The 25,519-nt window shown below is 29.9% G+C and overlaps 1 protein-coding gene and 2 long non-coding RNA genes across 5 annotated transcripts; 2 read left to right on the top strand and 1 right to left on the bottom strand.

Annotated features, from left to right (window-relative positions):
• Positions 1–2,483: 2,483 nt before the first annotated feature.
• Positions 2,484–3,986, bottom strand: LOC102627241 (uncharacterized). The gene is made up of 2 exons (XR_008051553.1): positions 3,675–3,986; positions 2,484–3,150 (listed from the first exon to the last, which is right to left on the bottom strand). It is a non-coding gene; the product is annotated as an uncharacterized LOC102627241 (long non-coding RNA).
• An 11,165-nt stretch (positions 3,987–15,151) lies between these two features.
• Positions 15,152–16,157, top strand: LOC127899990 (uncharacterized). 2 transcript variants are annotated; one of them, XR_008051866.1, is made up of 2 exons: positions 15,152–15,465; positions 15,700–16,157. It is a non-coding gene; the product is annotated as an uncharacterized LOC127899990 (long non-coding RNA). The 2 variants fall into 2 exon arrangements; XR_008051867.1 differs by having other exon boundaries at positions 15,152–15,534.
• Positions 16,158–16,423: 266 nt separating this feature from the next.
• LOC102626767 (ABC transporter G family member 15-like) lies at positions 16,424–25,400 on the top strand. 2 transcript variants are annotated; one of them, XM_006492874.4, is made up of 9 exons: positions 16,424–16,734; positions 16,929–17,008; positions 22,688–23,149; positions 23,243–23,365; positions 23,460–23,591; positions 23,665–23,946; positions 24,033–24,305; positions 24,414–24,521; positions 24,964–25,110. In XM_006492874.4, the coding sequence occupies exons 1-9, from the start codon at positions 16,482–16,484 to the stop codon at positions 24,985–24,987; spliced, it is 1,737 nt and encodes a 578-aa protein (XP_006492937.2). In that variant the 5' UTR covers positions 16,424–16,481; the 3' UTR covers positions 24,988–25,110. The 2 variants fall into 2 exon arrangements, with proteins under 2 accessions (XP_006492937.2, XP_006492936.2); XM_006492873.4 differs by having other exon boundaries at positions 16,426–16,734; positions 25,001–25,400.
• The last annotated feature ends 119 nt before the right edge of the window (positions 25,401–25,519 follow it).

The following is a 25,519-nucleotide window of genomic DNA, read 5'->3' as shown; positions in this document are numbered from 1 at the left end:
TCATAACTTCAACAAAAATAGTACATCAATTATAGGAGCTAGAACACCAACAGCGGAATCACATGGGCCACGGGAGGGTTACAGAAAAATGTTTCATTGTCTTGTAACTTTCTTTTTAATTAATTAATTAAAATAAATAATTTTTTTGAAATATTCCTTGATTGGGTGGCAAATTGTTGTCTGCCGATTGGGAAAGAGTTAAGAACAAAGTTGTATTTCGAAATTATAAAACCTTAATAAAACCTGAAAATAAATAAAGTTTACTTTTAATGACAAGAATATGATGTAGAAAGTTAGAAAATGACTTCCATTCAAAGAAAGGAAGCCATTCATTTTGTTACTATTATTTGTTTAAGGGAAAAAGAAAAGAAAAGGAGCCACAAGAAACTGGTGAGCATTGAACGAAGCAAAATTAACTGACCACTTACTACTTCATATTTAAACTTGGAAGTGGGCGAACTGTAAACAACTCAACAAATACTCAGCATCACCAAATATTGGAACTGTCAAAGAAGTTCTCTCCGAAACCCGTAAACCAAAACCGAAGCCAAACCTATACCCAGTTTTTGCTGCTCATATGAAACAAGAGTTGTAGCAACAACAAGAACGAGAACAAGAGAAAGAGGCCAAGATTAGTGATAGCCCCCGCAAAGTTGAAGCCTTTGCCAAGAATGCTCAAGATAAGTAGAACTTGAGCAGCAGCAATGAGGAGGAAATCATGTCTCAAGTGTCCAAGATTTGCAGCGTCAGCGTCAGCGAGAGCCTCTCAACGATGACTAATGTCACTGACATGAGAGACATTGAAGAGGGCGAGTAAGAAGTGAGGCAACGACCGAGAGTGATTACTAGATCTCCGGCAAAGCCTCCGCCGAGAAACGGCTTCAGAAGAGACCGGGTCGTCAACCAATCCCCCACCAGGAGATCCGACCAATCACCCGCCAGACGAATTGGCAGCGGGTCCCCAGTTCAGATCCATGACTCGGGTCGAGTCAAATTCCCTGGGGAGAAGGGACCGGGGCGAATGCTCGGGAGGAGTGACTGGATGAGAAAGGATGTGGCTCTTAGGGCTCACTTTGTTTTGTGAAATTAGGAATTAGGGGAGCGAAATCGTGGGCTGCAACGGCGAGACATGGTGCGGCATGAAGGAATCACCGGGAGGGGTGACCGCACGAGAGAGGATGTGTTGTTAGGGATTTACTGCAATAGTTTTCCCCAAAAAAAATAATAAGAACCTTAAAAAAAATTTCGAGTTTTTTTTTTTGTTTTAAATGAGATTTTACGATTTTAGCCTTGTATACTGATGGTATACATAACTTTGTGAAACTGTAGGGGAGGGATGTAAAAATACAGAGATACTTTCTATTAAACTGTTATTACATGAAACCTCAGGGGAGGTATGTAAAAATAACCCACATTAAGATATAATATATTGATGTAATTACAAAAACCTCCCCTATCATTAATATTCTGTTATCTTGACAGTTAGTTGATTGTCGAAATTTCCATAATACCCTTGCCTTCAAATATTTAATGATTAAATAAAGATGGACAGTTGGATAATAAAAATCCCGCCAAAATCACAAAATATGGAGTAAAAATATTGACATTGTATAGTAATAAAAAATGAAATAACAATATTGTCCTTGTAAATAAATGGTAATATTTTTAGCAGCAACACCTATAAATGGAGCCTTTGGCAAGCTCAACAAATCACCATAGCACACTTCGTTCTTCTTCTTCTTAAAAAATCTTAACATCCTTTTCAAAACTCACCACCCATTCAACTCATCAACAAAATCATTCAACAAAATCAATCTCAAACACTGCCTGAAAGCCACAGATTCTGATCTCTAAAAAAATGAAGCAAAATTTAGCTTGTGGCTTATGATATCAATGAGGTTTTTAAGTTTCTAATACTATGCTACTTTATTTCTTAAGATCCTGTTTGAGATTGATGTGCTATACTTTTTAAGCTACAGCTGCAGTGGAAAAAAAAAATTATAACTATCAAATGAAAGTTAATAATATGTATTAAATATAAATTTTAAATAATAATTTTGATAAAATTATTAAATATATAATAATTTTTTCATTATACAAGTGAAAAATCATAACAACATAGCTTACAAGCAACAGCAGAGTGTTTACCAAACATTTTAGTGCTACCCAACCTCAATCTCAAGCCCACCATAAATCTATTTCTGAATTTCTGCACTAACTATTTGTGCTAGCCCATGATCGTAAAGTCTGCTATCATATAAATGTGCTTACTCTTAACAACTTATTATGTCAAACAAAAATAAAATCATACTGACAACATGTTGAATAACAAGCAAGCATATGAGCAAATAATGTACAGTAGCAAGCACGACAAGCAGATAATACACAATAGCAAGCACAATAAAATCACAAGCCTCTACTCAAACTACTCCTTAACTGACACAGAATATTCATTCCAACAACAAAAGCAGCAAAAACCATAATAAAATAAAACACCTCATTATAAGGCAATTTATAAATTTATAAGCATTCCAGCAGCAATAAGAGTATCAAATGTCATCAACGGATGAATTCCATCAACCTATACAAATCAGCAGTAGCCAATATCAAGAGGAGCAGCAACTATAGTATCAATTTGCTATGATTAGAACAAACAGAAGGCATACTTAGCCTGTTCAAGCGTGTGAGTTTCTTAAGTATCACACAACAACAAAGTATACAAAAATATTCAAACCCACATCTATGGCTATAAGTGACAAAAAGATGATACAACATCTTCATCATTCCTATGCATGCTTACACTTAAAGGTTATGTATCATCTGATCGCTCAAAAATATATTGTTAGATAAGAATGGCGTGGCTTCTACTGTCTTCACTCCATAATTACAACTTGATGTTTTGAATGCTGCTGGATGCATTAACTTGCTACTAGTCACTCTTCAGTAAGTTGTCCTTCATGATTAAAATAAACAAGTTAAAATGTAACACATGCTTTGTAAATACATCATGAGGAAAACAAACTTATAAACTAAGTAAATTAATTTATTAAGTGAATTTAAAACAAACAATGGAATACTTATCATTTCCATGAACATTGTCCTGAGCTAGCAGCAGCACATCGTTTTTATAGCCTGATCTCTCTCCCCTATCTTACATGTAGATAATTACATAATGGAAAAAATTATGTTACAACAAGATTTGAATTTATTCTAAATGGCAACATTACATAATCTGCTCTCAACAGCACGAAAACCCCATTTGCCCCAACATAACCAACACAGTAGCAAATGCTCCCTATTATAAGCAAAATCACACATCCATTTCAGCTTTTGCATTAAATCAAACAAAAAATCATCCTTTTCTCATTAAATCAAAGACATACAAGTCAATTAGTTTAACAAGCAATAGATTCATACAAGTGACAAAACCCACTTTTTTTTTTGGTAATATAAAAACCATAACTTTCTAACATTATAAATTATGATTGTTTCAAAACTCAAGAAATCAGAAGGTATTACTCAAAGAACAACTTGCAGTAGCATATTCATGAAATTCAACAAACCCATTTTGATATATAATTAACACAGTCACAGCAAAAAAAAAAAAAAGCAGCATCGGCAATATGTTTTAAATCACTAAATCTTCAAATGCAAGCTGTGATTTGAAGATTGACCTCTTATTCGCTCCAATCTCAGTCGTGGCTAACCCTGATCGACGGCGAAATTTGCTTCGTGGGAGCCTTGGGCCATTGCAGAGCTCATCTCGTTCATCACTCAAGGTACAATTGCTTGCGAAGTGTTGATCTTTGCACCAGCTTCTTCGATGCTTTCTCCAGAGCAAACAATTAAAAATGGTTGTGTTGTGGCCTTGTGGGTTTAGTACCAGAAACGAGGAGCATATCAATCCGGTTGGATGAAACTTTTATTTTACTTTTGTCCAATGGTTAAACAATTGAGCTGGGTAATTGAGTAATGTTAAAATATTAATATATTCTCAGACTTCAATGCAAGTTTAATTTTTTGATTCTAGTAATTGAGTCATGTTAAAATATTAATATATTCTCACACTTCGATGTAAATTTAACTTTTTTATTATGATTTTTTTTAATTTTAAATATATTTTTACATATTTATTCTTCAACACTGACGTTATACATATTTTTATATTAATAATAAAAAAATATTCGTAATTGCATTAATACTTTTTATTTAAATATTAATACACTAAACCTTAAGGAGGTCCAACAAATTACCCCTTGCATATACCAGATGCGTGGTAGGCACAAGCGACGGTTTGGGAATAAAGAATCATAATTGATTCGTCAATCAATTCGTATATTCTTATTTATTAAATTATTATTACTCCATAACTTTCGACAACCATAAATGTAATTTCCTTTCTTTTGCTCCCAACAAAAACCAACTCCAAGAAATGGGGTATCTTAGAAAGATCAATTGGCTACGTTAAAGAATCTATTACTCCTTTAAAAAAAAAAAAAATTTGTTATCACTTTATTAAGCTCATGGTATTACTATAACTTTAAGTTGTAGTTGGTGTAGAAAAAAATTATAAGTATAAAATAAAAATTAATAGTATATAATAAATATAATTTTTAAATTATAATTTTGACAAAACTTATAAAAGATATAATAGATTTTTTATCAAATAAATATAAAATTAAATTAATTTAGTTTCTAAGGTACAAAGTAATATTTACTACATAATTTAATATTGTGACTTTTAAATTATAACTATCAAAGTTCAATCTCAAACAGAGCCTAAGTCATTTACTATGTAAAATTTTTTCTTTATTTTAGAAAAAAAAAAAAAACTCTTTAAGCATGATTTGGAGTTAAACATCAAATAGATAGTGAGAAGACAGACTTCATCAAACTTGCAGTGTAATTTAAAAAAAAAAAACTACTTTGGCCATTTCCCAAAAATGAAAAATTAAAGAAGGCTTTAATTTTCAAGAATTTCATTTTTTATTTAGAGAGAGAGAGAGGGGGGGGGAATCTAAACTATTAAATAAAAATTAAATTCCAATTTATAATTACTAGCACGTGGAAAAGAAACAGAAGATATTGATACTATGATGATATAAATTCTAATCCTTCGAAAACCAATTTTGATACTATATTAAATTACACAAAGAATTTGGAAAACTGACATAACACGTGACTTTGCTTTTATTTATTTATTTATTCCTTAACATAACACGTGACTTTGCTTTCAGTCAATGGGAAATACAAAATGTCATTTTTGGGGGAAAAAGAATGAAAACCAATGATGTTTGATAAAATAAATCCAAACTCCTTAATAATTTAAAACACATTTAAATTTTTACCCTTAGTAGTTGTTTGATGTAAGGAATATAAATATCTTTAATTATCTAATTACTTGAATAATATTTTTAATCATAATCAATTGAAATTTTTTTTAATTAATTCCGAAAAAATTTCAAAATTTATTGAAAAGTTAAATGGAAAATTAATATCTATATCTATATCTATCTCTATGTGTGTGTGTAGTATCTTTTTAGGCTAATAAGTTGAGGGCATTTGAAAATATAAAATAGTACATTTGAACAATAAAATAGTATATATGTAATTTTTCATCTTATTATTCTCCAAAAAAAGTGTTTATGTTTACACACACATAATATTAGGGATGGCAAATATCTAATTATGGATGGATAATATCCATCCAAACACAAATCCACAATTATCCATAATGGATATATCCATATCCATATCCAATATTTAATATTGGGCATGGATATGAATTTTATCCATATAACTATGGAGATCCATGGATATCCATGGATATTTTATTTTGATTATATAAAAATAATAATATAAAATATTTAAAATTCCAATATCAAATTTAGCTATTAAACTATTTATATTAGTAATAATATATATATATATATATATATATATATATATATATAATAAAATAAAATGGCGGTTCGGTGGTTGGTGGCGGCGGTCTGGCAACTTTCCGACGAATTCTGGCAAAAGTTTGGCGACCTTCCGGCGAAGCCGATGGTATTCCAGTGACTTTCCGGCGAGGTCCGGCGGTAATTCCGGCGATGTCCGACGGTGGTCCGGCGAGGTTCGGTGGTGGTCCAGCTACTTTCCGGCGAAGGTCTATTTATAATATTAAATTAATAAAATAAAATAATAATTATTAATAGTATTAAATAAGTTAAATAATTAAAGGGTAATTTTGAAAACTTTAATTTTTAATATAAGAGGAATTTAAATTTTTCACTAGTTAATATAATATTTTTACAATTGTTTGTTTATTATATTTTTTATTTTTTATTTTATAAAATTAAAATTTTTTAAATTTGTGTTGGGTTAAACGGATATCCATTGAATAAAAATAATTATCCATATCCATCTGGATATAATTTTAAAATATCCATTTCAAGATCCAAAAAATTTTGGATGAATATTATCCGATCCAATTAGATGAATATTGTGGATATCCATTATGGAGCGATCCAATTGCCATCCCTACACATATACATACATACATTTATATGGGGGTCCGCCCATGATACCTTTGTGACACTATACCACCAGTTTTTGTCCTTTTCATATCAGCTATCATGAACCATTAGATTTAACATCAAGTAGCTTAATGGCTTAAATGGATTTAATAGGTTATTAACTCTATAATACCTATTGTTTGCTTGCACATTATAAAATGACAAAATTCAAGCTTTGGACACATACCTCCGGATTGTTTTAAATTTTTACACTTAAGTCCATTACTTAGTTTGACTTTTTATTAGCTTATTTTAAAATTTGCATTTTAATATATAATAGCTCTATGTATTATTTAATAATCACTATTTTACATAGGATAAATTTGACTGTATACTAAATAAATTGACATGTGTTACTCTATGCTCAATATTTTGAAAATTAATTAGTTCATCCTCATCCACTAGATTTTTTATTTATTTAACCATTGACCACTTTGATCATAAAAAAATTAATTATGCCCTTATTAGAATTAAGGTAGAAAAAGATTAATCACCATCACAATCAATCTCCCAAATTTATTTCTCCTTTTGGTTCTAACCGTTATAAGTTAAAAAAAAAAAAAATTGCCTACAATCACTGCTAGTTTTATTGTCATTATTATAAATAAATTGCTCAAAGTTGATAGTTGAAGAATTTGATGGTGATTAATCTTTTTATTGTCTACTTCAACCATCAACTTTTTAGCCGCTTCTAGGCATGAAGAATTTGAACCCATTTGCATATCCCATGAGACAGTACTCACTAATATTATTTTAATTTTTAATTGTTACTCTTTTCTCTCTCTCTTTTTGTCTCTCCTCTCTATCATTTCCCCCCACTTTCCTTCATTTTTCTCGCCTCCCAAACAGCCATTATAAAATAGATTGTTTTAGAATTTTTTTTTTAATTTTAGAGAATTATATTTTGTACATGATGAATTAATTTTAGTGGGTGAAAACTAAAAATTAAAGGATAAGACTATTTCAATCCATAAAAATATTTGTTATACAAGGATAGTTTAGGAATATAAAGTTTTAGATGAAAATGGGTTTGAACTTTAAAGAGTAATTTTTCAGGTTAGAGTAGCAAGCTAACTGCAATTTTTCAATATACTAGAGTGAAAATGTAAATGAAATTAAGGAGTTAACTGTAATTTGCGAATAATCATCTCACAAAAGACAACAACTGGGGGTATAGTGTCGCAAAGCCACCATAGCCGGACCTACACACACATACTAAACTTTACATTTAATTTTTCAATTAATTATGATTAAAAAAACTCAATTAATTAAATAAGTAAAGGTATTCATATTTCTAATATCACCAAAGGTAAATTGATAATATTAGTAAAAAAACTAACACTCGGGAGAGTTTAGACATATTTAAGAATATGAGAAGATTTCGAATAGTGTTGTCAAATAATAGGAGAATTTAGCTCTTTTTTGAGTCACTTTTATCCAATATATAAGTTGTAAATCAAGATTGTGTAGGGGCCAATTAGATTTTTTATACCTAAATTTTTTTAATATTTTCTTTAAAATTCCGAAATTTTTTTCAAACTTTGCAAGTGTCCTAACACCTTCTAACCTTAAGCATGCTTCATCTCTGCCAGGATTGATAAAATTTATGTCAATTTTGTGTCACAAACATTTAGGTCGCTTCTTCACGAAAGGCCAATTTTGTAATGATGTACCACTTAAAAAATCAATTATTTTATTTAGAATTAAATTTGTTCTTAAACATAATTTTAATGCAAACCGGGTGTTGTTAAAATAATGAAAGGCCGTCACACCCGTAATTTATTTACTCTGATAAACGACATTATTTATTGGATAAGTAGGGGACATAAGTTTTACAAATTTATCGGCTATAAGCCAATTACCGAAATCCTAAACCATGACCATCACCTATGGTCAAAATGAAATGTTCTCTTCAGAGGCAAACTTCAACTGTGGTCTGGATAAAATGGCAAACTTCAGCTATGGTCAAGATAAAATCATTATTATAATTATTAACTAATAAACCATGATCTTCAGAATGATCCAGATAAAATTTACAATCAAGAATCAAAATTGAATTATTGAAATGCCAATTGGGTCCTTTTAATTAACCAAATTCAAATACTAGAAAATTGTTGCTTCTTCGAAATTCTGTGTTAAGAATTTAAGATCTGTTTTACTAAGTGTAGACAAATTAAAACTTAAAAAATTAATTATACGCACATATTAGTATTCACGCAATATTATTTACCATTCACATGATACTGTTTGTTAGTCACTTTTTATATTTATTGTTCATCATTACTATTTATAGCATTATTCATGTTATTATTCATTCACCCTAAATCTATCAACATGTTAGAAACAATAAATTGCAAAAAGTAAAGCACACAAAGAATTTTTAAGTAGTTCGGATCATAAGCCTACATTAAGGGGACCATGCTTAGACATTACGCAACTTACTAAGTAATAAAAATATTATAATTTATTGAAATCTTATATAATTTTAGACACCTTCTTACTCTTACCGTCACCTAATTGATCTAACTTAGTAGACCTTACTTAGCTAGCATCGCTCAACTTTAATTATGTTTACTACTTTCTTAAGATTCCATTAACACGAAAGCGATCTCTTCGTCCCGAAAAAATCGAAGTAATCATCAAATAACATCTAATTGGGCTTTTAGTATTGGATTCTTATATTCAAGCCCCTGACTTCAACCGCTTAATTGGGCTTCCATCAAGACTTTCCTTTCATTTTACCTTGTGCGGAGCACAAGTGCCTTTGGGCTTCAATTTTGTCCTTAAAAAGATGGACGGCCCCACTTTTGCTTATGTTGTGGAATAAGATGTTTTGACACTAATGTTGACGATTACACAAGTTTTGAATGTCATCAAATTCTTTTGTAACCTGGTTATTTATTTCCACACCGTCAGACGTAGGGATGACAAAAATCTCCACGGGAATGGGTACCCTCGGGAATTTTTCTCATTCGGGGAAGGTATGAGGATAATTTCATACCCAATTTCTTATTCGGGAAAGAGACGGGAAATTTTTTTTACCCAATTTCTTATTCGGGAAGGGGACGGGGATGAGGTGGAATCCCCATCCCCTACCCATTTTTCAATTTTAATTTTTTATTTATTTTTTATTTTTTAAAATTACTAGTAAATAAATAATAAAATTTGAATTATAAAATTATAAGTATTGGTAAAAATAAAAAATATTAAAATATTTATATTATTAAACTTTTAGGCCTAATTAACTAATTAAAGTCCTAAATTTTTATTTAGGACATTAAAAAGACCGGACATATTCTATTAGCCCAAAACTTTTGTTTTAATTTTAATATTCATTAAATATTTTAAACTTAAATCTATTTTTTATTAATCTTAAATCTATTTTTTATTTATTTTTAGATGTTATAATTGCCCACAGTAAATCACAATTTTAATATCTAATCTAATCTATATTTGCTCTTGATTTGCTTTGACTTAACTATTGTGTTATAAAGGAAATAGTCCACATTTATAAAGTACCCACGCCACCATGGAAAAGTTAATTTTGAATCTAAATTTGATCTTATTTGTAACAATTTTGTATTAAGCTATTAATTTGTTCATGATAGTTTATATCCCTTGCATGCTGCGTTACTTACTAATTTAATGTAAATGACTTTTGTAATTGATATTAATGTAAGATATATTTCGAACTTTACTTTTATTTGAATTTTTTATTTTAATATGATTAACTCAAAATTGAAAACAAAAAAAAAATGTATTAGTTATTCGGGGATCGAGGACCATCGGGGATCCCCTGTTATTATTCAGGGAGGGGATGGAGATTTTCTTAAATAATTTTGACAGGAACGGAGAGGAGATAAGGACATACGCAAAATATCAGAAATGGGTACGGGAGAGTTGGTCCCCTCCCCATTGCCATCCCCAGTCAGACGGTAAAGAAGACCAAATTTTGCTCTAATAGATTCGGATTTTTGGACACTATCAATCGCCATCCCCAGGACATAAGCTTTTGGTGTACTTTCAATTCATTTGTGACTTGATTATCTAATTCATTCTCAAAAGTCAAAACTGGTTAACCATTACATCAGCTTTTAATGCATTTAAATTTTCTTGTTGGCTGATTATGATATCTATTCTATCAACGAATGCCATAAGCAAGAAGGCCTTGTTTTTTGCTCTAATAGATTTTAATGTTTAATGAAATTAAATGCACTGTATGTACCACTTCTGCTAGCTCCACAGCTTTGATTGGTAAAATCATTAGCCATGCAGTAGGTATATCATGAATTTGCACTCAACAAATATGCATCTTGATTTATTTTCAATGTCTACTACATTGTACCCACTTGGGCTTGCAGTCCAGTGCTGAACCATTGCCCTTAAAATCAAGCATAACTATGAGGGCAATGGTTCGAATTCCCATCGATTAAAAACAAAGTATGAAATTATAATTTTACTCCTATAAATTAAAAGACTATTTTATTTGAAAATAAGAAAATTATAATTATAAAAATACCCTTAAATTTAATAAAAAATAAATCTCAAACAAAGGTGCTCAGTTGATTTTTATTTAATTTAGATTTTGTAAAATTTTAATAATTATTTTTATTAAAAAATTATAATTTTGCAAAATTTTAATAAAAATGACTGAATTTATTTATTAAAAATTATAATTTTACAAAATTTTATTACTGAATTTTTTATTAAAAAATAAATCCCAAAATTTTAATAATTTAGGGGATTTTTATTAAATCCCAAAATTTTGTAATTATTTTTATAATTATAATTTTTATTTAGATTTTTATTAAAAATAAAAATTCTAATTTTGGGATTTTTTTATTAAACTTAGGGGTATTTTTATAATTATAATTTTCTTAATTTTTAAAATTTTTGTAAAATAAAATGGTCTTTTAATTTATTTAGGAGTAAAATTATCATTTCATTTAAATTATTTAACGGTGTTAGTTAAAAAGTGGCTAGTTGATACAAATTAAAAAAAAAAAGTGGTGCAGAGAACATATTAGAATTTTTTAATGGTTAGATGAACATAAGGTAAAAAAAAATGGTTCAGTGATAATTTCCCTAAAAATAATAAATACAACATTTTTGTATTAAACTTCTTAGCTCTTTCTGACTGCTGCGTTTTTTAAATCCACACCATTTCAAGAAGAAAACGAAAACAACGTGGATTTTGTTCCTTCCATATGTAATATGATTATTAAATGTAAGGGGTCCATAGGCTCTTCAAACTTGCATTCGTACAATTAATTAGGAACCAACTTCGTACATTAAGTTAATAAATAATTCTAGCAATAAGTAGTTGTTGGTAGTTAGAGGTTAGCGATTTCTGCTTTGCTAGCTCAAAAGGTTGCTTATTTCATTTATATCGTTAATGTTAGGAAATCTATAATATTTGTGAATTTTTCCCCTCCACAGAATTTACTCCAGTTTTTTTTTATTGAAATTTATATTTTTTTCATCTGTTAGTAGTATCCTTTAAAGTGAGGATGACTTTACTAGAAAATAATTATATATATATATATATATATAGAGAGAGAGAGAGAGAGAGAGTTCCTTTAACAAATATAGATTTTAATAATATGTATTTACATTAGAATGTGTGTTCTTTTTTTTTCGTTTTTTAACTTGTCTATTACTTTATTAAAGTAAGAGAATTCCTTACTTTGGAGATGTTTATTTTGAAATATTTTACCATGCATGCATTTACATTTTGGATCCAAATATAAACATTTTGTTATATTTTGCACGCATTCATTTATAGTAGTGTATAATTTTTTAATAATGATGGAATTATAAACTATTGAACAAATTTATTTTGTATAAATTGACATGGCAAAAATATATTGGTTGGATGAAGTTAGGGGTGGCAATATTGGTCAGTATTTGTTTATTCGATTCGATTCGATGCGAATTAAATGTGTTTGGGTTTGAAAAAATTGATTCGTTTAATAGATGGGTGAATTCGATTCAATTCTCTAATTAAACAAATTGAATCCGGGTTTGAAGATATTAATTCGTTTATTCGTTTAGGATTCATTTAATAAACGGGTCATAAATTAATCAAATACATGTCGATTTGTTTAAAATTCATTTATTATTCATTTAATCAAATTACTTTTTTGTCCTTAAATTTTTTTAAAATTTGAAGGTTATTTGTATTATTAAGGATTTGTAATTTGGTATTTGGATGACTGTATATTTAATATTAGAATATGGTTTAGTTATTTGTATTTTGTTGTAAGTTGTTAAATTTGTGGCTTTTTTATATTTTGTTTTGCTTAATTTTGTTTGTTAATTATATTTTTCTAACCGAATTGTAAACAAATCCTAATTTGATTTGATTCGTTATGGATTCGTAATAGGATAAACAAATAATAAACGAATCCGGATTGAATTCGATTTGTTTATTAATTCTACTAAACGAATTAAACAAATCGAACCGAATATTTAATAAATGAATCGAATCTGAATCCGAATCCTGAGATTTCAATTCGTTTAATAAACGAATCAAATCCAAATAAATAGAATTTTGACCAAATTCATTTACGATTCGATTTGAATTCGATTCGGTTATCCATTTTGCCACCCCTCATGAAGTAGCTCTTACCCCACAAGATTTCTTTTTTGTTATTTTGTATTTTCATCCAACCAATGTGTTTAGGAAAATTGTTAGTTTCCTTCTACTGAAATCGATATATACCACTAACCCCCTTACTGTTTTTACAATAACCAATAACCTACAAGCACATAATTTTACAATATTATCCCTATTTTTAAATACACTTTTATCCATATTTGTTATAAATTAAATAAATCATATAAGTGAAAATTAAAATAAAAAATTTAAGTACTAAAAATAAGAAATATTTATTTCAGTGTGAATAAAAAATTAATAATAAGATACTTTATTGTACTTTTTTTGTTATCTTGTACATTTTTATAATAAATATATGTTTTATATTCCCAATATACATTATCAGACAAATGACCTATTTACCCCTCCTTTCCATTAAAATTTTGTTCTCAGGAGAATTTTTGGATATTATGAAAATAATAGAGGGATTAGTTATTAGGGTGGAAGTTGGCAATCTCCCTGTATTTATGTCACTTCAGTTTGTATAAAAATTTATAATTCTAACATCACTAATAAGATTTAATTATGAATCACAATATTATAAAAAATTGAGCATAAAGTTCAAGTCAACATTGAATTCAAATCCAATTAGAAATCAGATATATCATTCATTCCTCTTTCTCTGATTTCGTCTTGTTCTTTATTTGAGTTATATGACCCCTCGTCTATTAAATTGTCTTGCACAAATCTGGAATAATCTTTCTTTTTTCCCCCTTTTATATTTCTTTGGGATTAATTATTTCTATACTTGAAACTAATTTAAAATTGTATTTAAAACATGTTTAATTTAAATCAGTAATTGGCATTCAAAAATTTATAATCAAAAGATTGTTTCTGAGAAGACTAAGTAGCAGGCCTTAAAGGAAAAGAAATAGGAGACAAAGAAGTTGGATTTTAAGAGAGAGAAAACTATAGAAAATGAATAAATACTCATTGATTAGGAGTGTTTATTTAAAAAAGGAAAAAAAAGGAGTGTTTTCAGAGAGTAGGATCCTTTCCTAATCAGAATATTAGATCATGCAAGATCCCAATCTTTATTTTACAATTAAAGCATTATAACTAAGGGGTGTCTATAGCTTCAGTCTATTACAAACTTAAGTTGTCAATAATTAGAAGTTAAACAAAACAAAGAATGTTGGCATAAACAAGTTAAATTGAGAAAATTTAGACCTTTCGAAAGATATTATTGGCATTTCGAGAGAAATCATATATATATATATATATATATTGAATATCATCAGGCTTTAAATAGAGTTGTGTACTTCAAGTTACAAATAAAAAATAGTAAACTCAAAGCATATTCTCATATACAAAATAGAAAAGAGATTTTTTTAAAAAGGGTTATTTTTCGCCACCTCCATATGAATTGACAAATATTACCATGCACCCTAATGTTTCAACAACTATTACTGTACACCCATTTCGTTAGAAATCAATGTTAACTTAACTGCTACAATAGAGGTGGCAAAAATACCCGCCCGGTCCGGACCCGGACCGTACCCGGGTGTTGCGGGCCGGGTAATACCCGGCCCGGGTATGAAGCCGGGTCGGTCTTGGGCATCACTTGATAAACCCGGAACCCGGATTTTATTAAAAAAAATTATAAAATATATATTATTTTAAATATTTTATATTTATTTGACTTATTTATTATACATATATAAAGTTTTAAACACTTAAAGTTTATATTTTCATGTCAAATTTTATTGAAATAAATTTAAAACTTATAAAATTATCAAAAAATAAAAAATATATACACATAAAATATTAAAAAATATAAAATCCGGGTACCCGGATGAAAACCCGGCCCGGACCCGGACCCGGACCGGTTGCATCCGGTCAGGGTCCGGTCATGGCAATACCCGGACCCGGCCCGGGGTTTTGCCATCTCTATGCTACAAGGATGGAATAGTAAAGTTGTAGTGATGAATAAAGGAAAAAGAAAGAAAAAAATTTGTTTTTTTCCTTCCTTCACCACAACGCCATTCACGCTCCATCTTCGTCTCTCCTCTATTCACACTCCACAACAAGCGCTTATTTCTTCCCTTTTCCATTTGCACTCCCCAGCAAGGGCTGTTCGCTTTTCCCTTCCATCGACGTCACAAGGGTCACATAACCAACTGCACTGCCATAGCGAATGCTCATTTCTGGGTGGAAACAAGCGACAAAAGCGTGACGCGAGATCGGGAGGCTTTTGGCAATTCGCAGAGTCATGGCCTGCTGCTGACTGACGCAGCATCGTCAATGGTGACTAGCAACTTCAAAATCACAACCCTAAAATTTTGGGGTTTCCATGTTATTGTTTACTAATTTTAGGTTTGGGTATTTTATAATTTGTTTGATATATAAATTATTTTGATTGTGCGTAGAAATTGGAAATTTATGTTGTCTGTGGTGCTTTCAAAGTAAATATTCGGGATATAGTGAATTTTTTTTATTTTACTTCAAAGATCTTTTTCTCACAAGATGCTTGTTTTGCAGAGCGGTGAAAGTTTTGAAGAAATAGAAGAAGAAAGAAAGAGTAGTAGCCATGATTGATTTCCTCTGCGCAGGAGCTTGGGATTTGAGAGTAAGCATGACTCTGAGAAGATCTCTAATTGTGATCAATTGGGTCTCACTTAAATCTTGGTAATAACGAATGACTTGCTTGATTTCTCTGCATCGGCTCGTGAAAGGGAAGTGGGAAATGTGACGATGTTGGAGCAGAAGAGTTGGACTCTGGGCTTTGGTTCTAGAACTGATAATTCCAATTAATTTTAGTTTTAGTTTAATTTCTTTAAAAAAAGCTTAATTTATTGTAATTATTTTCGGTCTGTATTTCATCATTTTTGTTTTACATTTTATAATTATCTTTTCAAGAAAATAAATTGGCAACTGCCAAATAATATATTCCTGTAATTTCTTTATAAATGTATGGGTTATTTAGTACTCCCAGTCAATTCAATTTGGATAGAGGGTAGTGTGCAGTGATAATTGTTGAAATATTAGGGTGCGTAATAATATTTGCCGATTCATATGGGGTGGCGAAAAATAACCCTTAAAAAAAATACTAAGCATAATTTTATTTTGGATAGCCATTGAATTCGGTTACGAATAAAAAATTAATTTAAATTTTATCCACTCCTTTTTTTTTTAATAAAAAGAAATTATTATGAGAGGTGGTACCGTCATATATATATATCACACACTCTCATTATCATGACATAAATGTGGTTCAGCTAAGCTGTGCCCTTATAAGAAGATTGATTTCTTGCAAACTGAATATGGAGACTAATCATACTACTGAGAGTATCCGACACCGGCATGCTTACTCCGGCGACAGAGAAAATGATAACACACCAGCAGTACTTGCGCATTTGGTGTGGGAAGAGGTAAAAGTTGAAGCAAAAAACTTGAGAAATGGTGCAAAAAAGAAGTTGATAAATAGCCTGAGTGGTTACGCACAGCCTGATCGAATTATGGCCATTATGGGTCCTTCTGGTTCTGGAAAATCAACCTTTCTCGATGCTTTGGCTGGTATCTTTATATACACATTTTATATATTATTACATATTATATATTATTACACACACACACACACACACACATATATACCAGCTCTGTTTAAAACAAGTTAAATACACATGCAGATTAAAATTTAATACTTTAATTTAAGTAATTAATGTTGTTACTGTTCCTGTGCTCCTTTTTTTTTTATATATATCTAACAGGAAGACTCTCCAAAAATGTTATCATGACTGGGAGTGTTCAACTCAATCGGAAGAAGGGAGGCACAAACAGAAGAGATATTGTAAGTATTAATTTAATAAAAAAAAAAAGGAAAATGAAAAGTGCCATAGAGGGAAAGCCCTCTGAATTTCTGATCATCTAGTAAGTTCTAACACCATTATTACTACTCCCTTTTCTTTTATGCTATTATTTTTCTATTATTATTGTCAAAAATTTAGCTTAGATGTAATAATATTGATGGCTGTACTTAAAAATATAAAAGCGCTTGATAAAATTAAATCAAGCATCCTGATTTCTTCTTCTCTTCGCCCTCCTTTTTGTCGTGGACTGAGTAGTCCACTTCAATAATCCAATAAAAAGTACAAAACAAAGAGTCCCTTACAATTCTTTTGAATTGATCCATACATAATATTCATAGGGAGCTATCAAGACTACGAGGTGGAACTCCGGGAGAGGCATTAGAATCCTCAAGCTCGTCTGATAACTGGAAGAATCATTATGAAATGACCTATTAATTTATGATTCTTCTTCAAAATGACATTTTTATCATTATCCATTACTATTATTTATTTTACAATTTCATTATAAAAAAAATTTACAAACTCGTCAATTATTGTTTTCTTTTCAACATGTGCTAAATTTATGTATAATATTAAGGCCATCATAGTGTCTAGATTGGGATATTTATGTCAAATTGAAGGTAGTTAGAGACTTATTTTCTAAACAAATACATCCTCAAAATTTAAGAAAATAATCATACTGATCCCTAAATTTTTAAAAAGGAGACGTTAAGATTTTTTATATTTTATCATAATACTGTTTGAATGCAGTAAACTAGAAAATTAAATTTAAAAGTTTTTTAATTAATAAAAATATAATATAAACAATTTATCTAGTAGACTAATAATATTAAATTATTTTAAATATTTTAAATAATATTAAATTTCGAATTATTATATTCATTTTAGTAATATATTTATATTTATTATAAAGATTTTAGATAAATCGTTGGGTTAAATGGATTTTACGATTAACAAAATATCTCACTATTAATAATATTAAAATTATTTTTTATATAATATTCAAAATAATTCAAATTTAAACTCATATTTATTTATTTTAATACTATTTATTTATTATTATTAAAAATTACTTTAATATAATAAAATATGTCTAATAGATTGTAAAATATTAAAATATTTTTTAAATATTAAAATTATTTAAAATGTATATATTATTACATTTATCATTTTATTGTTATATTTCTATTTATTAAAAAATAATGGGCTTAATTTTTTAGAATTTATAGATTCAGAGGGCATTATGATAAAAAAAAAAAAAAGGATCTTGATGTCCATTATTGAAAAAATGGGTATTTGCGTGACCATTTACCCAAACATTCCTGGTATATGTATTCTTTCTCCTAAAGAAAATGAAAATTTTTAGGGGCTAAAGTATTAATATTGCTTTAATTTATTATGAAGGAATAATGATAGTTTATACTTAATAAACTTTTTTTTTTTTTTTACAACTTACATCTCTACTAAATTTTTTGTTACTCATTTCATCCCAACAATTAAAAGTTAACATAAATAATAGTAAAAATAAGGACAAAAGAATCATTGGAAGCATGATATGTTAAAGTTTAAATCATGATAAATGCCCTTTTACATCCCTATAGCTTAGCTTTAATACCCTATTACAATCCACATAAGTTATAAAATGTGTCAACACATCTAGAGATGACGAAAAAATTCAGGTCTAGCCCGGATCTGCAAAGATCTAGAAGATCCGGATTCGCATAAAATTGAAGACCCATAAGGATTCAGATCCGAATCCAGATGCAAGTGCATAAAAAAAAAAAAAGATATCCAAATCCATATTATTTTTAATTAATTCATTTGTTAAGTCAAAAGTAAATTAAAAAATATGTAAGATAAATGAAAAAATCAAACTTATGTGAATTTGTGGTGGTGTCTTTATTTGTGATGGTTTTAAATGGAATCTATATGGATTTATGATGTTTTTATTTGTGGATTTGTGGTGGTGTTAGGCTTGGATTATATTATTTTTTATGCTTGACTTATATTGCAGTATTTTTATTTTTGGATTGATGGTGTATTTTCTGTTTGTGGATTTATGGTGTTGTTGTATATTATTCTAGGTGTTGAATTATTGATGGCTGAATTATGATTGGATTTTATTTGATTTTTTTAGGTAAATTTGTTGAATTTTAAATTATTATTTGAATTTATTATGCGGATCTGGACATCCAAAAAATCCGTCAACAATCTGTACGGATATTATCTATATCTGGATCTGCATTTTTTTTTTATCCAGATGCAGATCCGAATCTTAGAATATAATACGGATCCGGATTTTTCCATGACATCCCTCTCTCCCAATTTTTTGCTCAAGTAATTAATAGTTTTAACCCGATAAAATTGTATAACTTAAATAAATGACATAAATCATTATGAATTATTTAAATAAGGACATTATTAATAATTAATAAAATTATTTTTCACTATTATTCAAATTTACTGTATAATTATTAATCATGTAAAACGTATTTTCTATAAGGGAAACTATTTAAATACTAACAGAAACTAATTTTTTATTAAAAATATTACTTTAATTATTCAATTTTCAAAGTTAAATAAGAAAATATTTTAAATATTTATTCCTTAATCAGAATTTACTGTTGGAAATGCATACAAAACATATAAATTGAAATAAAATAATAATTAAGTAACAATTATTTATATAAATATTAAGTTGAAGTTTTCAATGTGTAAAATTGTTAAGTTTTTTATTCCCTCACTTATTTGAATTACCCAAATTAATTAAAGGTAAAATTGTCAAATTAAAAAAAATAAATCAAATTTGATTGATACATTTTTAACATTGCTATTAGAAGGGGAAAAAAATGATAAAGAAAATAAAAGGATGTTTCTTCACATTCACGTCGTGATAGAGAACTCATGAAATTTTCCATTTCATGATGGATTGGCTCAACTTTTTGGCCATGGTTTGGGGAGTTTTGAGTTATGTCTCATATTAATTAGTAAAAATGAGTTATTTGGATTTATAAGTAGGATTAGTATTTTAAGTTAGATATTTAAAAATTTTAGGTCATGTCCTCTTCCAACAAGTGGTATCAGAGTCAAATCCTGATAACTACAACCTTAGTAGCCACTTTAGAATGTGATGGTGGAATAACTCATGTGTATGAGACCAAAAAATTAGAGTTTAATCTACTCAAGGATTTTGCTATGTTACATTGAATGTATCATACACAACTAACAAGAACCACACAATTATGTGGGTCCCACAATTTATGTGGTTCTTGTTGGTTGTGTATGGTACATTCAATGTAACATAGAGGCTCTCCTCTACTCAATATAATAATTTTTTAGATTGAATACTTGGAAATTTTAAACCAAACCCTACAACTACAAGAAGGAAAATGCTTGGTGTAGAGAAACACGAGAGAAACACGAGAGAAATAATGAAGAAAATGGTAGAGAGAGAGAGAGCAAAATTCTCGTCTTTCTCTCGTGCTTCTCTCTCTCTAGCACTACTCCTAGGAGAAATATTTGATGTATTAGGTTAGAGATGGACTTTTTGACTTTTGATGAAGTACCACCATTATTGCCAAAATAACAGTCAACTTGAACCACAAACTGGCATCTTATCACCAATCAACCCCCACACAAATCAGTCAAGACACTCATGGACAGTCCCACCCCTGATGAACCATCAAATGCCCCTCCTATACCACCACCGTTAGCACCGTGGGAGTTGACTGATGAAGAATGTTTTTATGCTTCTGACCGAACAGCAGAATATAAAGAGAGGCAGAGTATGGTTTAAAGGAAAACATGTCAATATATTACGACATTGTCATTAGCATTGGAAGCTGTAGAATGATCACAATATATGTACATAGACAGTGGCACTATCAGGAATTCAATATAAGAGGGGTTAAGTTATACCACACCAAGATTTAATTTTTTTTTTTTAAAAAACAAGTATTGAAATTTTTAAATTTCATTCAACATATGATATAATTTAAATTTTATAATACTTGCTACTATTAATAGCGATACTTAGTCATACGTTAAGGTAGCACCGCCCGTCTAAAATTTTAATAAAGTTTCAAACAAGTCGTTCTAATTAAATACATTTATTCGTAACGTTATTATTGGTATTTTCATTAAATTTACTAACATCTCATCTTTCTTTATACATTGTTATTTATTCATCTCAACCTCAATTTCTTTCTCTCATCTAAGCCTCTCTCACTCTTCATCCTCCAATTTTAATTTAAAAAAAACACCATATTAAATGCATGAATTTTTTTTTCTTCCTGAAATTAAAGAATCTGATTCAACAAAATAATCATCTCTTGTTCAATTCCAATTGCATATTATGATTTAATTCAATATTTTTACCAATGAGAAACTTTATGATTCTTTTCTTTCATAATTCTCTCAATTGAGTGCTTAATGAATTGTGAGCCCACTTAGTTTCTATATGTATTGATTGAATTTTTAAAAAAAATTGACTTTTATTCATTCTTATTTTATTCCCTGGGTCAGTCTTTAAAAAAAATAGATATTATATTCTTTTACAACATTTTTTTTCTTTTGGTATGGGATACAAATTACTATAGTGAATCATTTTATGTATCTTTTTTGCAGTAGAGATTTCTTGTAAATGAATAGTTGAAGTATAATTTTTGAAAAAATAAAAAAAAAAATAAATCTCGTAATTCGTTCAAGCTTGTAGATGTAGTTTGTTGATGGAGTCAATCATGGAAATAAATTCTTTTATAATTAAAAGAAAGATAAAAGAAAGAAACTCTCATTAATTTTCTTAAATTTGATAATGAAATTAACAAATAAGAGGAAGATAAGGGAAATTATTTTAATACATAAATCCTAAATCCCGATTTTTTTAGAGAAGAAATGAGTGAAGGAAGGAGCTAAGGGGAGATAACTTTCGTATACTAAAATTACATGAAATCAGAAGGGGCTTTTAGGATATTTCATAAATGAATTACTTAAACAAAAGAAATTTAAATTTATTTTTGAAGTCCGTAAGGGCTGCACACCATATGGCGCCACCTTTGTATATAGAGTAATAACCTTTTTGTAGTTTATTTCCTTCGCAATCAGACTTGTGATATATTTTAGTCTCAAAAGTATTTTTAGTATTTCACCTACTCTATTATTGAAGTACAAAATGATGAAATCATTTTTACGCCTCATAAAAATCTTGGGATCACCTCTAGATGAGTCCCCAATAGAGGTACTCCAACTCATTCCCTCAGGAGGGAGGGAAGAGCTTTTACCAACTAGCTAATTGCCGAGCCTAGAGGTCAAGACCGAGCTTCTTAGCTTCTCAATATTTGATATCACTTGAATCTCCCCATGTGTTATGAGACAATTATGTCCTCCATTTTGGGATTTGATATTTTCAATTTGACTTTAGCTATCATACATCAAGATTGAATATTTTCAGATAGACTGGTTTCGTAGACTTCTGATACAATTAGTTGTAGCTTTATAGTGTACCATATAATTTGTAGTATTTAAAACAGAAGAAGAAGAAGAAGAAGAAGAAGATCTATCAGACGACCTATTTATTTTTATTTATTTTCCAATTTGAAAATACGTATTAGATGTAGTCTACTTTGATTTTTCAATTTCAGATAATCACTTTTTTTTTTCAGTGTTACGTCGCTCAAGACGAGTATTTCTTGGGGACACTCTCTGTAAGAGAAACGCTTACTTTCTCAGCTCACTTGAGGTTTCCAACTAAAATGACCAATGATGAGATAAATGACATAGTAGAGGAAACAATCATCAAAATGGGTCTCCAAGCTTGTGCTGAAACCAAGATAGGAAATTGGCATTTGAGGGGTATCAGCAGTGGGGAAAAGAAAAGGCTTAGCATTAGCATTGAGATTTTAACACAACCCACTGTCTTATTACTTGATGAACCCACTAGTGGCCTTGATAGTGCTTCAGCTTTCTTTGTGATTCAAGTTCTGAAATGTATAGCACTTGATGGAAGGATTGTCGTCTGCTCTATTCACCAGCCCAGCAGCCACCTTTTTTATTTGTTTGATGATTTGCTCCTCCTGTCTAATGGAGAAACAATCTATTTCGGGGATGCAAAAATGGCTGTTAAGGTAAGTCATAATCGAATATATATGTATATTCGATATAAAATTGACTGAATGTTCTTAACTTAATGAAGTCTGATTTAAAAAATTGCCATGCAGTTCTTTGCGGAAGCCGGGTTTCCTTGTCCATCAAGAAGAAACCCTTCGGACCATTTCCTTCGATGTATTAATTCTGATTTTGACAAGGTTGCTGGAAGCTCACTGAAATCTCAAGCACCAACTGTATGTACAGAAAACAAGCTTGCTTCCTATTGAAATCAATTTCAGAATCTGTATTATGTCTTATGGCTTGTGTTTCTTTCTTGCTTGGCTACAGGAGATTCCAATGTCATCAAATTCCCAAATGTATTTGTCTACAGAAAAGATCAAAGCAAAGCTTGTGGAGGAATACAGGAATTCTGAAATTTCAATGGATATAAGACAAAGAGTTCGAGAGCTTGCACATAATGTACTATGTATGATATTTTTATTTTCTATAATCTAAGAACATCAATAATACCATTTACGACTGAATGTTTCAGGAACAAGAGGAGACTGTATTGAGCAAGGACAGGGCAAGCTGGTGGAAGCAGCTCTGCATATTGAGTCATCGGTCGTTCCTAAACATGTTAAGAGATATGGGATACTACTGGTTAAGGATAGTCTTCTACGTTCTAGTGTCAATAACTGTTGGCATTCTGTATCTCAATGTTGGATTATCCAACCCTGCAATCTACGGGAGGCCAAAGTGCGTAGCGTTCATTTATGGTTTCTTGATTTGCTTGTCAGTAGGAGGCTTACCATCTTTCATTGAAGAACACAAGGTAAAGGAAATTAATCCTTAGTTTCTAAAGATCATTTGATTTCTCTAGCTAAACTTTCTGCTGTAATTTCTTCATGGGAAATGCAGGCTTCATACCGCGAAAGAATCAGCTGCCATTATGGAGAGGCTGTGTTTGTACTGTCAAACTTCCTCTCATCGTTCCCTTTCCTGGTGATATTGTCCATATCTTCAGGAACAATATTGCACTATATGGTGCAATTTCATCCAGGATTTTCCCACTACTGCCATTTCTGTCTCAGTCTTTTCTGCTGCGTTTCAATCGTGGAGACTTGCATGATGGTTGTTGCATTGTTGGTACCTAATGTTTTGATGGGAATGGGAGTTGGAACTGCTCTAATAGTAAGCAAAACTCTGAACTCAAATCTCCCTAGTCATATTATGCACATATATTTGCTTGATAGATGCTATCATCCATCATATATATTCTGTAACTACTCATGGATGTAGGTACTTATGATGATGGTGTCTCCAGTTTTTAGAGGTGTTTCTGATCTTCCCAAGTTCTTCTGGCAGTATCCAATGTCCTACATCACTTTTGCTGCATGGGCAATAGAGGTATAATCTATGGGCATTTTCTTCAATTACATATCTGAACATACTTGTAGGCTTAAAGGCTTATAAATCAATGTGTATGCTGTAGGCATTTATTTTAACTATCAGAGCATTGTTGACTAGACTAATTTCAAATGGTCCATACAAAGGCCCCGTGTAGTAGTGTGGTTGGGCAATTACATCTTAAAAATTACAGCAATAAAATATTAACACCCCATAATTTAAAAACTAAATTGATTTTAATCTAACACTTATATGATAAAAAACCGATAATATCTATATTATTTTTATCAAAATTTTTATTTAAAAGTTATATTTATAATGCATTAATAACTTTTATTTCAAAAGTCGCAATTTTTTTCTCATAACAGTTGTAACTTATAAGTCACAACATCTTAATATCAAAACAGACCTAATTTGACTTCTTATTTGGCTTCTTATTTAGCCTATAATGGAGGATATCTTCTGAACTTGTAACATAGGGCCAGTTCAAGAATGACATGATAGGGCTCGAGTTTGATCCTGCGGTTCCTGGTGACCCAAAGCTTAAGGGTGAGGAAATTCTACTGAAACTTTATGGGGTTCAGCTGAATTACTGCAAATGGTGGGATTTGGCAGCTCTCTTCTGCATACTGACATGCTACAAGATTGTCTTATTTGCCACATTGAAATATAAAGACAAAGCATCAAAGCTGTTAAACAGAGTTTTCGCCAGAAGTATTTTCCGACAAACACCTCAAAAAGATGATGTCAACAATATCTCTGTTGTGCCATAAATAAAATGTTATCAAGAGATTATTTATAAATGATGTTTTTGAATTATCAATAGTGTATTCTTATGCATGACATAATGAGAAGAATTTTTACTTGATTTTGTTAACAGATTCAGTTATGATCCTCTGAAAAGTTGTGTGTGTTTGTAACATCTAGGCCAACAAACAGGCATCTTTTTGTACAAGATAATTACCTGTGCAGAGAAATCAGATTAAGTGAAGTCAAGT

This window comes from Citrus sinensis, chromosome 9 (assembly GCF_022201045.2).
Source record: "Citrus sinensis cultivar Valencia sweet orange chromosome 9, DVS_A1.0, whole genome shotgun sequence".
In the NCBI taxonomy this organism is placed as follows: domain Eukaryota; kingdom Viridiplantae; phylum Streptophyta; class Magnoliopsida; order Sapindales; family Rutaceae; genus Citrus; species Citrus sinensis.
Note: the sequence above shows the minus strand (reverse complement) of the source record. Positions and strands in the feature narration are given on the sequence as shown.